The sequence below is a fragment of the Paralichthys olivaceus genome, chromosome 7, assembly GCF_024713975.1.
Source record: "Paralichthys olivaceus isolate ysfri-2021 chromosome 7, ASM2471397v2, whole genome shotgun sequence".
Lineage (NCBI taxonomy): Eukaryota > Metazoa > Chordata > Actinopteri > Pleuronectiformes > Paralichthyidae > Paralichthys > Paralichthys olivaceus.
The window spans coordinates 4,070,756-4,082,500 of record NC_091099.1 but is presented as its reverse complement, the minus strand read 5'-3'; the positions used below and the strand labels follow the sequence as shown (position 1 = coordinate 4,082,500).

At 46.4% G+C, this 11,745-nt stretch overlaps 1 protein-coding gene across 2 annotated transcripts in view; it reads left to right on the top strand.

Annotated features, from left to right (window-relative positions):
- The window catches only part of znf423 (zinc finger protein 423), a 128,726-nt gene that overhangs the window by 51,919 nt on the left and 65,062 nt on the right, over positions 1-11,745 (top strand). For both annotated transcript variants that reach the window (XM_069527954.1, XM_069527955.1), the window contains exons 4-13: positions 7,528-7,705; positions 8,168-8,292; positions 8,504-8,585; positions 8,681-8,756; positions 8,878-9,158; positions 9,247-9,530; positions 9,621-10,001; positions 10,077-10,258; positions 10,867-11,406; positions 11,541-11,691. In XM_069527954.1, the coding sequence (XP_069384055.1) occupies positions 7,528-7,705; positions 8,168-8,292; positions 8,504-8,585; positions 8,681-8,756; positions 8,878-9,158; positions 9,247-9,530; positions 9,621-10,001; positions 10,077-10,258; positions 10,867-11,406; positions 11,541-11,691 (2,280 nt within the window). The remainder of the gene's footprint in view (positions 1-7,527; positions 7,706-8,167; positions 8,293-8,503; positions 8,586-8,680; positions 8,757-8,877; positions 9,159-9,246; positions 9,531-9,620; positions 10,002-10,076; positions 10,259-10,866; positions 11,407-11,540; positions 11,692-11,745) is intronic.

Genomic DNA, 11,745 nt, shown 5'->3' with positions numbered 1-11,745 from the left:
AAGAGGGAGCTGAGAGAGATGAGGATTTCAAAAACCGTGACCAGTGACCCTCCTGGTTTAGGTGTTGCGTTCTATGTGCTTTGTATGAATGTAAGGAGAAGATTGGGTAAATGTTCAGAGGAAATCGAGATGCGGGGACTTAAAAAGACTTTGAAAAAGAGGGAAGAGTAAGAGGAAGCAGATGTCAGCCCTCCTCTACCACATGGTGTATGTTTGTGTGTGAGAGAGAGCGAGAGAGAGAGAGAGACAGACTGTGTGTGTTGTTATGTGTCCGTCCACATCTTCTGGCTTTGTGGGAGCGTGGAAACATTTTGCAGTATAATATATTTTTAAATATTACCAATACTCTACTTAATTCCTCGCAATGATAATAATAGGTAACAGTTTTACTGAGCTCTGCATATTGTCAGTGAATCATTATGAAGCTGTGGAATATCACAGAGGTGTTATTTATTTAGAGACCAGTTTATTGACTGATCAGAACATAATCTTTTTATTTTTTTATTTTTTTTTATGAATTTGGTAATAATTCCTAAAACGTAATTATGACACCCTAATGATAAAGAAATGTAATTGATGCTTTACAATTAAACCACAAACAAAACACATGTTATTACTATTTATATTGAGAAACAAATACAGCAAAAATATATGAAACATGACTTGTGTCACGTAAAGTAAAGTAACATAAACGCAGACCGTCTGTGTATAGTTTGGTATGAAAACCTTTATTTTCAGAAATATTCAGCGTCACTTGGCAAACAGTAACGCAGATATATTATGTCTGTGCAAAGTTCTTACCAAGCGATTTTATTAGCCATGAAATTTTCATATTTTCTTGCAATTTAAAAACAAAAAAACAAAAGCTGTGTTGTCTGTCCAACTGCTGACAGTACACTTGACTAAGTGGACGCCTCTGGTACTGTTCTTAATGAGTCTGAAGTTGCCTTAATAATTCTGTAACTTGTCCTAACCTTGTTTTTAACATTGAGCGTACCTTCTATGCTGCTTGTACACAGAATATTTTGCTGTGTGGCAGAGACAAACTTGTCATCTGGCCGCTCGCTGTCCAACACCCCCATCCTTAGCCCCCTGCCCCTAACCTTCTGCCCCTAAACACACACACAAACACACACTGCCCATATGGAGCAGTTGGCGCCCAAAAGCGTCCAAAGCAGCCGGATCCATTCCCAGGGCAGAAGGTGAGGGTCCCCACAGCCTGCTTAGTGTGTACGTGTGAGTGTGTGTGTGTGTGTGTGTGTGTCTCCATCCATCGTGTCCTCAAGGGCTCAAGCTCCGGACAGACTGCTGTATCGTCCTTTCTGTCTGTCCTCACTGTGGCACATATGGGTATGATTGTGTGTGTGTGTGTGTGTGTGTGTGTGTGTGTGTGTGTGTGTGTGTGTGTGTGTGTGTGTGTGTGTGTGTGTGTGTGTGTGTGTGTGTGTGTGTTGTGTCCCAACAGACTGGATCCCACGTGAGCTACAAGGACAGCGTCAAAGGACTGTGGGTCCTCGAAACGCAGGCCATGTGCATACGTGTGAACTCCTGCACCCAGTTAACTGAACCATATTGTGGAAGCATTTTACAGACGTGTGTGGGTGTGTGTGTGGGAGTGTGTGTGGGAGTGTGTGTGGGCCACATTTATTATCTGATGAGATCTAATCGTCCCTACAAGGACTGCAATGTCAGAAATGGGTCACTTATGATGTGCAGAAGATTGGTTACATTTTTAAAGTTAAATCCAATTGCCGACTTAAATACTTAGTCAAAAGATCAAGTTAAGTTAATCAAGTTAACTTTATACTCATGCGTTAAAGCAACTACAGTGCGTTACATCATCCACTCAAGAAAACTGACTTCCTCCTGTCAAAAAGTTCAATATTCATATTTACCATTTGCCTGTTCAAGTTATGTAAACTTGTGTTTTTGAGGCAGCAACAAATAGTTTTTATTCTTCTCCACCGCCTTTACCAACAACAGTAAGTTGTACAGTGAATCATCTCACAACTGATGTGTTCAAAAAATGTATTTGAACAATTGCTTCCATCCGCCTAATAAAATTTCACACCTAACAGATGTGCGTCAAAGTTCGACCTTTTACGAGAAGCCGAGTATAAAAATCCATCATGGTCTCTCTTTACTCTCTGCAGCAGATTTATTTCTTTTCCATGAGCACAACAGGTAGTTTCAGCAAAACAATCTGACTGCTCAAATTAACTTTCCCACTGTGCAATTCCCATAATGCACGGCAACCAGTAAGCTTATCGGTTGCCATGCCAACTCTTTTCTTGTATTCTCCTGTCCTGCTATCTCATCTTCCTTTTTTTTAGTATTTGTGAAAATCTACCTCATACAAGTACAACACGATAAAGACAATAACTGGCTCTTACTTGGCTGCGCAGTCTCACTTTTTAAAAATCAAAAACACAAATCATGCAATTCATTAGTGGAACGTATCTTGATTTAAGCAGCTCCCAGTCTAAATGATTTCCAGCATGAATCCAAAAAGGACGGACTTGCTATTATCTTAACCCGCAGGACGTTCTTCACAAAAAAATAAATGTGGAGGTGGAGAGATGATGACAAATAAGTGTTTGTCAGGTCAGTTTTTCATTACCCTTAACATAGTAGTGGATATTGAATTCTACTCTTAATTGTGTTAGTCTGTGTGTTTGCATGTGTGCCTCTATGTGTGTGTTTGTGTGTGTGTGTGTGTGTGTGTGTGTGTGTGTGTGTGTGAGAGGGAGAGCAGGAGTGTGTGCTGGGCTGCCCAGAGTGAGCCAAGGGTGGAAGTTGTTTTTCTGCCCCCTATTGTGAGTCCGGGGCTGTGTGTATGTGTGTGTATGTGTGTGTATGTGTGTGTGTGTGTGTGTGTATGCATGCGCGCACGCCTGGGGCAGCCTGGGGCCATCGGAGGGGGCCTGGGGAGCAGTGGAAGAAGGGATGAAGCAAGAGAGGGATGGAGGTCAGCGGGGGTCTCGCTGGGAAAGGTGCAGGTCTGGGCTGATGGCCAAACAGAAAGGTGGAAAAGGAGAGTTTCATAGTCAGATGGGGGCGAGGGGGGGGGGTGTGGAAGTAAGGGAGCAGGAAGGGGAGCAGGAAGGGGAGGTGGGGGAGAGAAGGAGAGGCTGAAAGGTGGATTAAAGCAGGTACACAGAAAAACGCACGGTGAACACATTCGCTTAGCCTTGGATATTTCCATAAATAAACATTTCCAGAACTGACTTACATAACGGGTTATATTGAGTACATATGTGTTGGCATGTTAAATATTTTTAGGAATTCACACTTTATTATTCGGTTGATCTCACGTCGAACCCATCGCTTCGCGTGTTATTCATTGTTAATGTGTATTCTGTATTTTCCTGCGTGTGTCTGAGCGTTGACGGCGGTTCGCCTCTCACAGCCGCTGCTCTGGGAGCGGAAACCCTCGTGCTGCGATCAGCTGAGCTGCTTTAATTCAAACATCAAAGCGAGAGACAGAGAGCGTGGATTGTGTTTCCATTTGAGGCATTTAGCCGACGCTGTTATCCAGAGTGAACTAATTGATCTCGTGTTCCTCGGTGTCGATACCGTGTCAGGCCGTTCAGTCTTTTACTCCAGTTTGTCACTTTTTACGCTTCGCGGCCAAGAAGAATTTTGGAAAGCAATATTTAAAATATCGCTGTAGCTGAAATTTAAAACAAGTTAAATTTATTCCGAGCACTTTCTCGTCAGCTCGTCTGCTTTGATATATTTTCCCTCTGTGTGACAGTCCTGACAAAGTTACGGAGTTTGGGTAGCTGGGGGAGAGTAGACGGGGGAGGAAGAAACATAAAGAGAGATTGATCAGCGTGTGTGTCTCTTCATTAGAGTGTTTCACCAAGGCTGCGTCCTCCACACGTTGCCACACTGTCGGGCCTATTAGAGAGAGACGTAGGGAGTGTGTGTGTTGTTTGTGTGTGTGTGTGTGTGTGTGTGTGTGTGTGTGTGTGTGTGTGTGTTGTTTCAGGTCTGTTAAAGTCCTTTTCAATTTCTCTTCACAAACCTTACGTTCCTCTCCTCTCCCGTCTTCTCTTTCATCCCACCATCTCTTTCCTCTCCTCTGGAGTTCAGAGTCCGTCCATCTGGAACACCCTGCCCTTCCCACCCTTCTCTCCCCCCTATAGTCCCGTCCAGGCCCAGACACGGGGGTGAAGGCCAACATCAGTAGGGGAAAAAACTGTCAGAGAGAGACAGTGGGACGGAGGGAGAGATGTAGGCGCTATAATGAGTAACAACATGAAAGCTGACGGAGGGAGGGAGCGAGGGAGGGAGGTAGTGGAAGAGAGATGAAGACAGAAGAGTAGAGGGACTGCTGGGGACAGAGGGAGGGATGAAGGGTAGAGGGAATGGATGGGAAAGGAGAAGACTGTAGAGTGAGAGATAAAGCGGGAGTAGAGCGGTTGGGGCCCTGTGGTACTCCGCTCCGCTCCTCTCGTTCTTTTTCGTCCGCCGGAGAAGAACAGAATGGAGGAGGAGACGGGGGGAGGAACAGCGTGTGCTGGCGTCTGCCTGCTCCTGCCTGTTTCTCCTTTCTTTTCCCCCAACTTCTTTTTCTCCCTCTGTTTTTTCTCCCCCTCCCTAAACCATCCATCCTGCTCATCTCCTCTCCTCTCGAGGATTCTTCTCTAATTTAACTTTTCATTGAAATTTTCTTCGCTCCCCCCCTCCCCATCCTCCAGCTTCTCCCAGTTTGCCGTCCGGCCTTGTCTTGCCAGGTCCCCTCGCGGCCGACTGACAAAGGCGCCGTTAAAAAGCCGTGTGATCCTCCATTTTAGCGCCAGCCACGCTAGTCAGAGGATTAGGGCTCTTTAATGACGCTAATCTCTCCTCCCCTTCTTTCTCAACACCCCTCCATCCCCTCCCTCAAAAAGTGATTTCTCCCTCTTGCACTGACTGAATCTGTGTCTTGTTCAGTGTCTCTTTTCTTTCCCTCGCTCCACTTCCCCACCTCTCGACACGTTTCCATTCGATTTACTCTTACTGGTTTTCCGTCATAATGGTCCACATGCGTTCGGACCAGCACTGGTGTTTCTGGGGTTCGTTTCCTCTTTTCCTCTTCTTTGCTTTTTCTAACATGCCGTTGCCGTTTTCTTTCTTTGCTTGACCACAACAACATTTTGGTTTGAGTTAAACACAAAAGGTGAGAGGCTGTGATCTGTGTCTCTCTCAGGCTAAACAAAAAGACTTGTATCCTGTTGTGAGAACAGCAGAGGGCGACTGGGCAGACGTCTTATAGATGCACCAACAGCACCAGCCTTAAAACATATAGATGCTTTATTTATTATTGGATTCTCGTTTGGTGCCGTTGGATTCAAACTTGTGTAGATGTCACTTCCACGGAGAGGAATGATTTCTTTCTCACGATGAACCAATGTTGTGAGGCAGAAAAATCAATAGCACATAAAAGACTCTTTCTGTGTTGCTCTTTAAAGCAGCTTCAGCTTGTTGAAGTAATTATGACAGAAGAGAGTTTAAACACAAACGTTTTGATGGATGATGTGAGTGTTTACATTCGTGAAACCACACTGGAATTCACTAGGTGTGTTTTTTTTTTTTCACCTGCACGCTGCACTCATATCTCACAATGTTAAATAAAGTGGGAAAGAAAGAATCCCGGATCTGCACCAACATTTAATATCGTTCTTCCTCGGGTCACGTCCCTCCACAAAATAATTAAGCAGCCTGGTTCTTGCGTAATCATGCAAACAAAGAAAACCAACGCAGACGAAAAACAGTTGATCGACATTCACATCGAACTCTGTGGACCGACGCAAAACAAAATCACAATAAAAGCCCATGCTGCTTTGCAGAAGGTGGACCGGACCCTATCTCAGACTTTGACCTCACTTCCTCTGGTCCAGGTCCGCAGATGTCTTCACAGAGTGCTCAGGATGATTTGGTGCAGTGGAGTGATTTTTACTCTGGAGTTGCAGCTACTTCTGGGGACATTGAGGTCCTATTGGGTCAAACCCCACATTAAACCTCACAGAGCAACCACAGGCGACGGTTCAGCCACATCCTATAGGTCTCGTTCTGCTTCTCCTCCGTCTGTCTCTCTCTCTCATCCCCTATCTCCGTCTCTTACCGTTAGGCTCCATGTTGATATCTCTATTCCTCTTTATTTTCCTTCTTGCTTCCAGTCGAATTTATAATTCATTCCAATACGTTGTTTTTTATTTAAACCCAGACCCCCCCTGCAGAGTTCTATTTGCTCATCCCAGCTCCTACGTCTTCCCGGTGATCGATTCATCACAAGGATCTGTTTTCCACCCCCTCTCTGCGAGGCGTAATACACAGTAGACTAGACGCACAAACACACACAGTCAAGATTGTGGTAGGAGTTGGCTGAGGTAAAACGTTGTGTGCTCTGGAGAGGTTTCTAAAATTATCAGGAGAAGCTTCTCTCCTGGACATATGTCTGTGCTCAATGTGTTGGAACGAGTCACATCTAACTTTTCCCACTCGTTGTGCCGTTTCTTCAGTTTGTCTCCCTGATTCGTCGCCGGCCCGGTTGATATAGATATCAGATAAAAGCAAAGAAAACATCCTCCCTCCTTTTCCCCTCATCTCCTCTCGTCTTTACATTTTCCAGGCAAATGCTAAATAGGCTCACTGTGCCGCTTCACAGACGAGCACAAAGACGAACAGAACAATATCAAGCATTATTCAGCCCCCTCCTTTGTCGCCTCGAATCCATTCTGAAGTGTCTATTAAAGGAGTCGTGGCCTTTCTGTCGCCTCTGTGCCAGACTACACAGTAGGAGAAAAAAAGAGGGAGAGAGAGAGAGAGAGGGAGGGGGGCGGGAGGAAAAGAGCAATGCATAATCTCCTATGTTTGACAGATAAAGGGAGTGAATATCGCCATCTTTCCGCTCCGCTCTCCACATCTCCTAATCGCTTTTCCAACATTTCAATCTGCCTGGGCCCTAATGAAAATATGATGAGGCGGATCTATGGTCCTCGGGGAGGGATGGAGGGATAGGAGGGGAGGGGAGGTGAGGGGAGGGAAGGAGCGAGGGATGGCTGCAGAGGGAGGATGAAGGGAGAGAAAATACACTCTGTCCTTATTTCTGGGCTCCGCCGGGGATACATAGTTCTTGGAGCTTTCTATTTAGATGTTGCTGCTACCGGAGTCTCTCTCTCTCTCTCTCTCTCTCTCTCTCTCTCTCTCTTCTGTTCTATTCTCTCTTTATCTCTCCCATCCTCTGTATTCTTGTGTGTAACCAGGATAAATGTGTTTATTTTTTAGTATGTATCTTATTCCTCTCATTTGAACTCCCACAGGCCGCCTCTCCTGCCTTTTACCTTCCAAGAACCATGTAACTTCTTAATCATTCTAATGCTGCTGGTTTTACCCCCAGTTTTTCATTCCGAGCTCACCTGTCTCCTCTAAACCTGCAGCTGTGCACAAAAGAAACTGCGTCTGTGTGTTTTTCATTCATTCATCTGCAGATGAATATGTTCCTTTACATTTTCCCTGTCTGCCTCCCTCTCTTGTCAGACGGCGATGATGACCCAGCAGGGTTGTCCTGGGTGCCTTCCTCACCCTCCAGCAAAGACGTGGCCTCGCCCTCGCAGATGCCCGACGGCTGCTGCGACCTCGGCATGGCCACTGGTGGCGAGGAGGAAGGAGGCGCCGGTCTGCCGTACCCCTGCCAGTTCTGTGACAAGTCCTTCAGGTATCAAACTTGCACGTTTGCTGCGGACGTCACTTTGTGTCGTGCACAATAACACCGATGCTAAGTTGGCTGTTTAGTTTCATACCCATATCTCTCTCATGAATATCAATAAGTACATAAATAAACTGTATTCTCAATATTACCATGGTAACATGGGCCACCAAGGCAAACCGTAAAAGGAATGAGGTGAATACATTTCTCACTTGCGTCTCCAGGGAGTGACTCAAGACCCACTTTAAGAACAGCTGTCACACACACACACACACCATGAAGTCATCGTCGTCATTTTCCACATCACTCTTTGTGACCAGACCTCTGCCTTTATTTATGTATTTTTATGTTTGATCTTGATGCTCTCAGTGTTTTATACCATTTCAATTACCACTGAAAGAAAGTCAAATTGCTGTCACGAGTCTTCACATAGCGAGTGTTTGTCACCCCCCCCCCCCCACCTCTCTTCAGTCGTCTGAGCTACCTAAAGCGCCACGAGCAGATCCACAGCGACAAGCTGCCGTTCAAGTGCACCTTCTGCAGCCGTCTGTTTAAACACAAGAGGAGCAGAGACCGCCACGTCAAGCTCCACACAGGTGAGAGCACAAAGTGATATCCACAGTGCATCAGAGGCTTCATCCACACTGCTATGGTTTAGTTTGAAAACACATCGCTGCTACTGCTGCATCTATGTTGACGTACACGCTAATCCAGAGAAGTTTGAAACCATTGCTGTGGGTTCTAACTGTGTCTGATGTTTGTTTGATCCATGGCGAAGCTTTCCTCTGACCTCTTGTCTGTCCACAGGAGACAAGAAGTACAGTTGTCAGGAGTGTGAAGCTGCATTCTCTCGCTCTGATCACCTGAAGATCCACCTAAAGACGCACAGGTCACTGCTTCTGAGCTTTGAACATTTCTTTGATTATTTGATGATTTCTGCGACTCTGATTTCTTACTCATTTTATTTTAAATTCACACCTTCAGCTCCAGCAAACCTTTTAAGTGCAGTGTGTGTAAGCGTGGCTTCTCCTCCACCTCGTCGCTGCAGAGCCACATGCAGGTGAGTTGATTCAGTCACAATGACAAGTTACTGATATTGCCTTTCTTTTTAAGAAGTACTCCAGATTACTGCCACCGTTTTTTACAACACCTGCTTCTCGACCATTTTCTGACTGTGGCAGGCTCACCGCAAGAACAGAGAGCATCTTGCGCTGAGGAGCGAGAGGGATGGAGGGAAGAAGGGAGGAGGAGGAGATATTGACCTGGAGCAGGACCTTTATATGTGTGATTATTGCGAGGAGACGTTCAGCCAGACTGACGAGCTGGAGAAACACGTCCTGACCAGACACCCCCAGCTGTCTGACAGAGCCGACTTGCAATGCATCCACTGTCCGGAGATCTTTCTCGATGAGGCTTCTCTCCTCACACATATTGAAACACAGCATGCCAACCGCAAACACAAGTACTGCCGAGCTTCTCCTCTTTATCCAACCACTGATTTCAATTAATGTGAAATGCAGTAAGTGATCTCAAATGCTTCGTTTCCCCAGATGTCCAGTCTGTTCGGAGCAGTTCCCCTCTGTGGAGGACGTCTACTGCCACCTCGACAGCCATCGCCAGCCGGACTCCTCCAATCACAGTGCTGCCAGTCCTGACCCTGCACTGGGCAGCGTGGCTTCAATGAGCTCAGCCACTCCAGACTCCAGCGCCAGTCTGGAGAGAGGCTCCACCCCCGACTCTACGCTAAAACCCAGCCAGGTCATTGAACGAGGACGGAGAAGAGGCACCGACACGGGGGAAGAGATTGGAATAAGCCTGGTTCATCACGGTGGAGGTAAGAAAGTCACTTATCTACAGAGTTGAGCCGGTGCAGATACGTCTCTTTGTTTTTCTAAACATGCATTTGATCTCTCCATCTCTACAGGTGGAGGAGGGAATTGGGGTAAAGTGACGTACTCTTGCCCTTACTGCTCAAAAAGAGACTTCCACAGTCTGGCAGTGTTGGAGATCCATTTGAAGACCATCCATGCAGATAAGCCGCAGCAGAGCCACACGTGTCAGCTCTGTCTGGACACCCTGCCAACGCTCTACAATCTCAACGAACATGTGCGCAAGGCCCACCGTGCCAGCGGAGGCACCGTCGGCACAGCGCCGGCAGCTTTTCCTCTGCTGCAGTTCACTAACGTCACAGCGTTCCACTGCAACTACTGTCCAGACATGTTCGGGGACATCAACTCTCTGCAAGAGCACATCAGAGTGTCCCACTGCCTGCCTGGTGGGATCGTGGCAGGATCCACCACATTAGGTATGTTTCACTCCTCCTAAACAACAGCAGCATGTGAGAGTGCATCAGTTCACTAACTCAACTCTTCCATCCCAGAAGGGAACCATGCGTTCTTCTGCAACCAGTGCTCCATGGGATTCCTGACAGAGTCGTCACTGACGGAGCACATTCAGCAGACGCACTGTTCCTCAGCTGCAGGGGGCGGAGCTGTGTCTGGAGGATCGGTGGCCAAACTGGAGTCTCCGGTTCTACAGGCTGCATCTCAGTCCTTCATGGAGGTGAGAGCCAGTCAGAAGTTTATTCACAACAACCTTTTATTGATCAGTTGATAAGAGGTGAATAAAATGAAGCTGTACCTGTCTGATCACTTGTTGAAGCTGAGTCTGCAATTAATGAGTCTGCAGAGTAAGTGTGCATCTCGCCTGCGGACCCTGTAGTTCATGCTGTGCTCAAAACATAATTGGAATCGGATGGGAGTTGCAGTCAGTTAATTCCTGGTTTTTCGCCACAGGTGCTGGGTAACAATCATATCGACAAAAAAGGAAAAACTCCACACTGTTTTTTTATTTACATATTTTATATATATATTTTTCTGTTCTCATAAACTTTGGCTTCAAGTGTCAATAAGACAGTGCTGTGAGATGTTCACTGTCTGCCAATAATTTATGTATTAAAACCATTTTTCTTCGTGATCTTTCAAAGTTATGTTGATGATTATAATTTATGGCCTGTGCTCGTGTTTGGCTCTTTTCTTTCCTCTGTCATCCTTTCTTTGTCTTTCCTCTTTTCTCCTTTACTCTCTCAGGACTGTCTGAGAAATAACAAATATATATGTCAACGTACAATAATCTTTAAAAAAAAGTAAATAGCTATTGTCCGTGTACAGGTTTACTCCTGCCCTTACTGCACCAATTCTCCTATCTTCGGCTCACTCCTCAAGCTCACCAAACACATAAAGGAGAACCACAAGAACATCCCGCTGGCTAACAACAAGCGGCAGGCGAAGGTTGCAGACTTGAGCCCAGCCTCCTCGGATGTGGAGATCTCCTCCCCGAAACGCCACAGACTTGGGGGGGACTCCACTCCCTCCATGGGGAGCAACGGGGACTACCCGTGCAACCAGTGTGACCTGCGATTTTCCAGCTTCGAGGGTTTCCAGGCGCACCTGAAGTCACACCTGGAAATGCTGCTGAGACGCCAGTCCTGCCCCCAGTGCAACAAGGAGGACTTTGAATCCCAGGAGGCATTGCTTCAACACCTGACCGTGCACTACACCACAACATCAACCCAGTACGTGTGCGAGAGCTGCGATAAACAGTTCTCCTCGGTTGATGACCTGCAGAAACACCTGCTGGACATGCACACGTTTGTCCTCTATCACTGCACTCTCTGCCAGGAGGTCTTTGACTCCAAGGTCTCCATACAGGTGAGAGAGCCGTCTTCTTTTATTTTTTACAAAGAATGAAAGAAGAAGAATATGGTTGTGATGTGTGATGGTTTAGAAACTTTTCCAAAACACAATTATCTTGAATTGCTTCTTTCTTTGGCTCTGTCTTCCAGGTGCATTTGGCAGTGAAGCACAGCAATGAGAAGAAGCTGTTTCGCTGCACAGCCTGTGCCTGGGACTTCAGGAAAGAGGCAGATCTCCAGCTCCACGTCAAGCATAACCATCTGGGTCAGAGGTCAGGCCTCCCAGGGGGGCTTGGAGCAGGTACGCTACACGTGTCTTTCGATTTCGAAGTAGAACTGACGATGAAATAAAAGG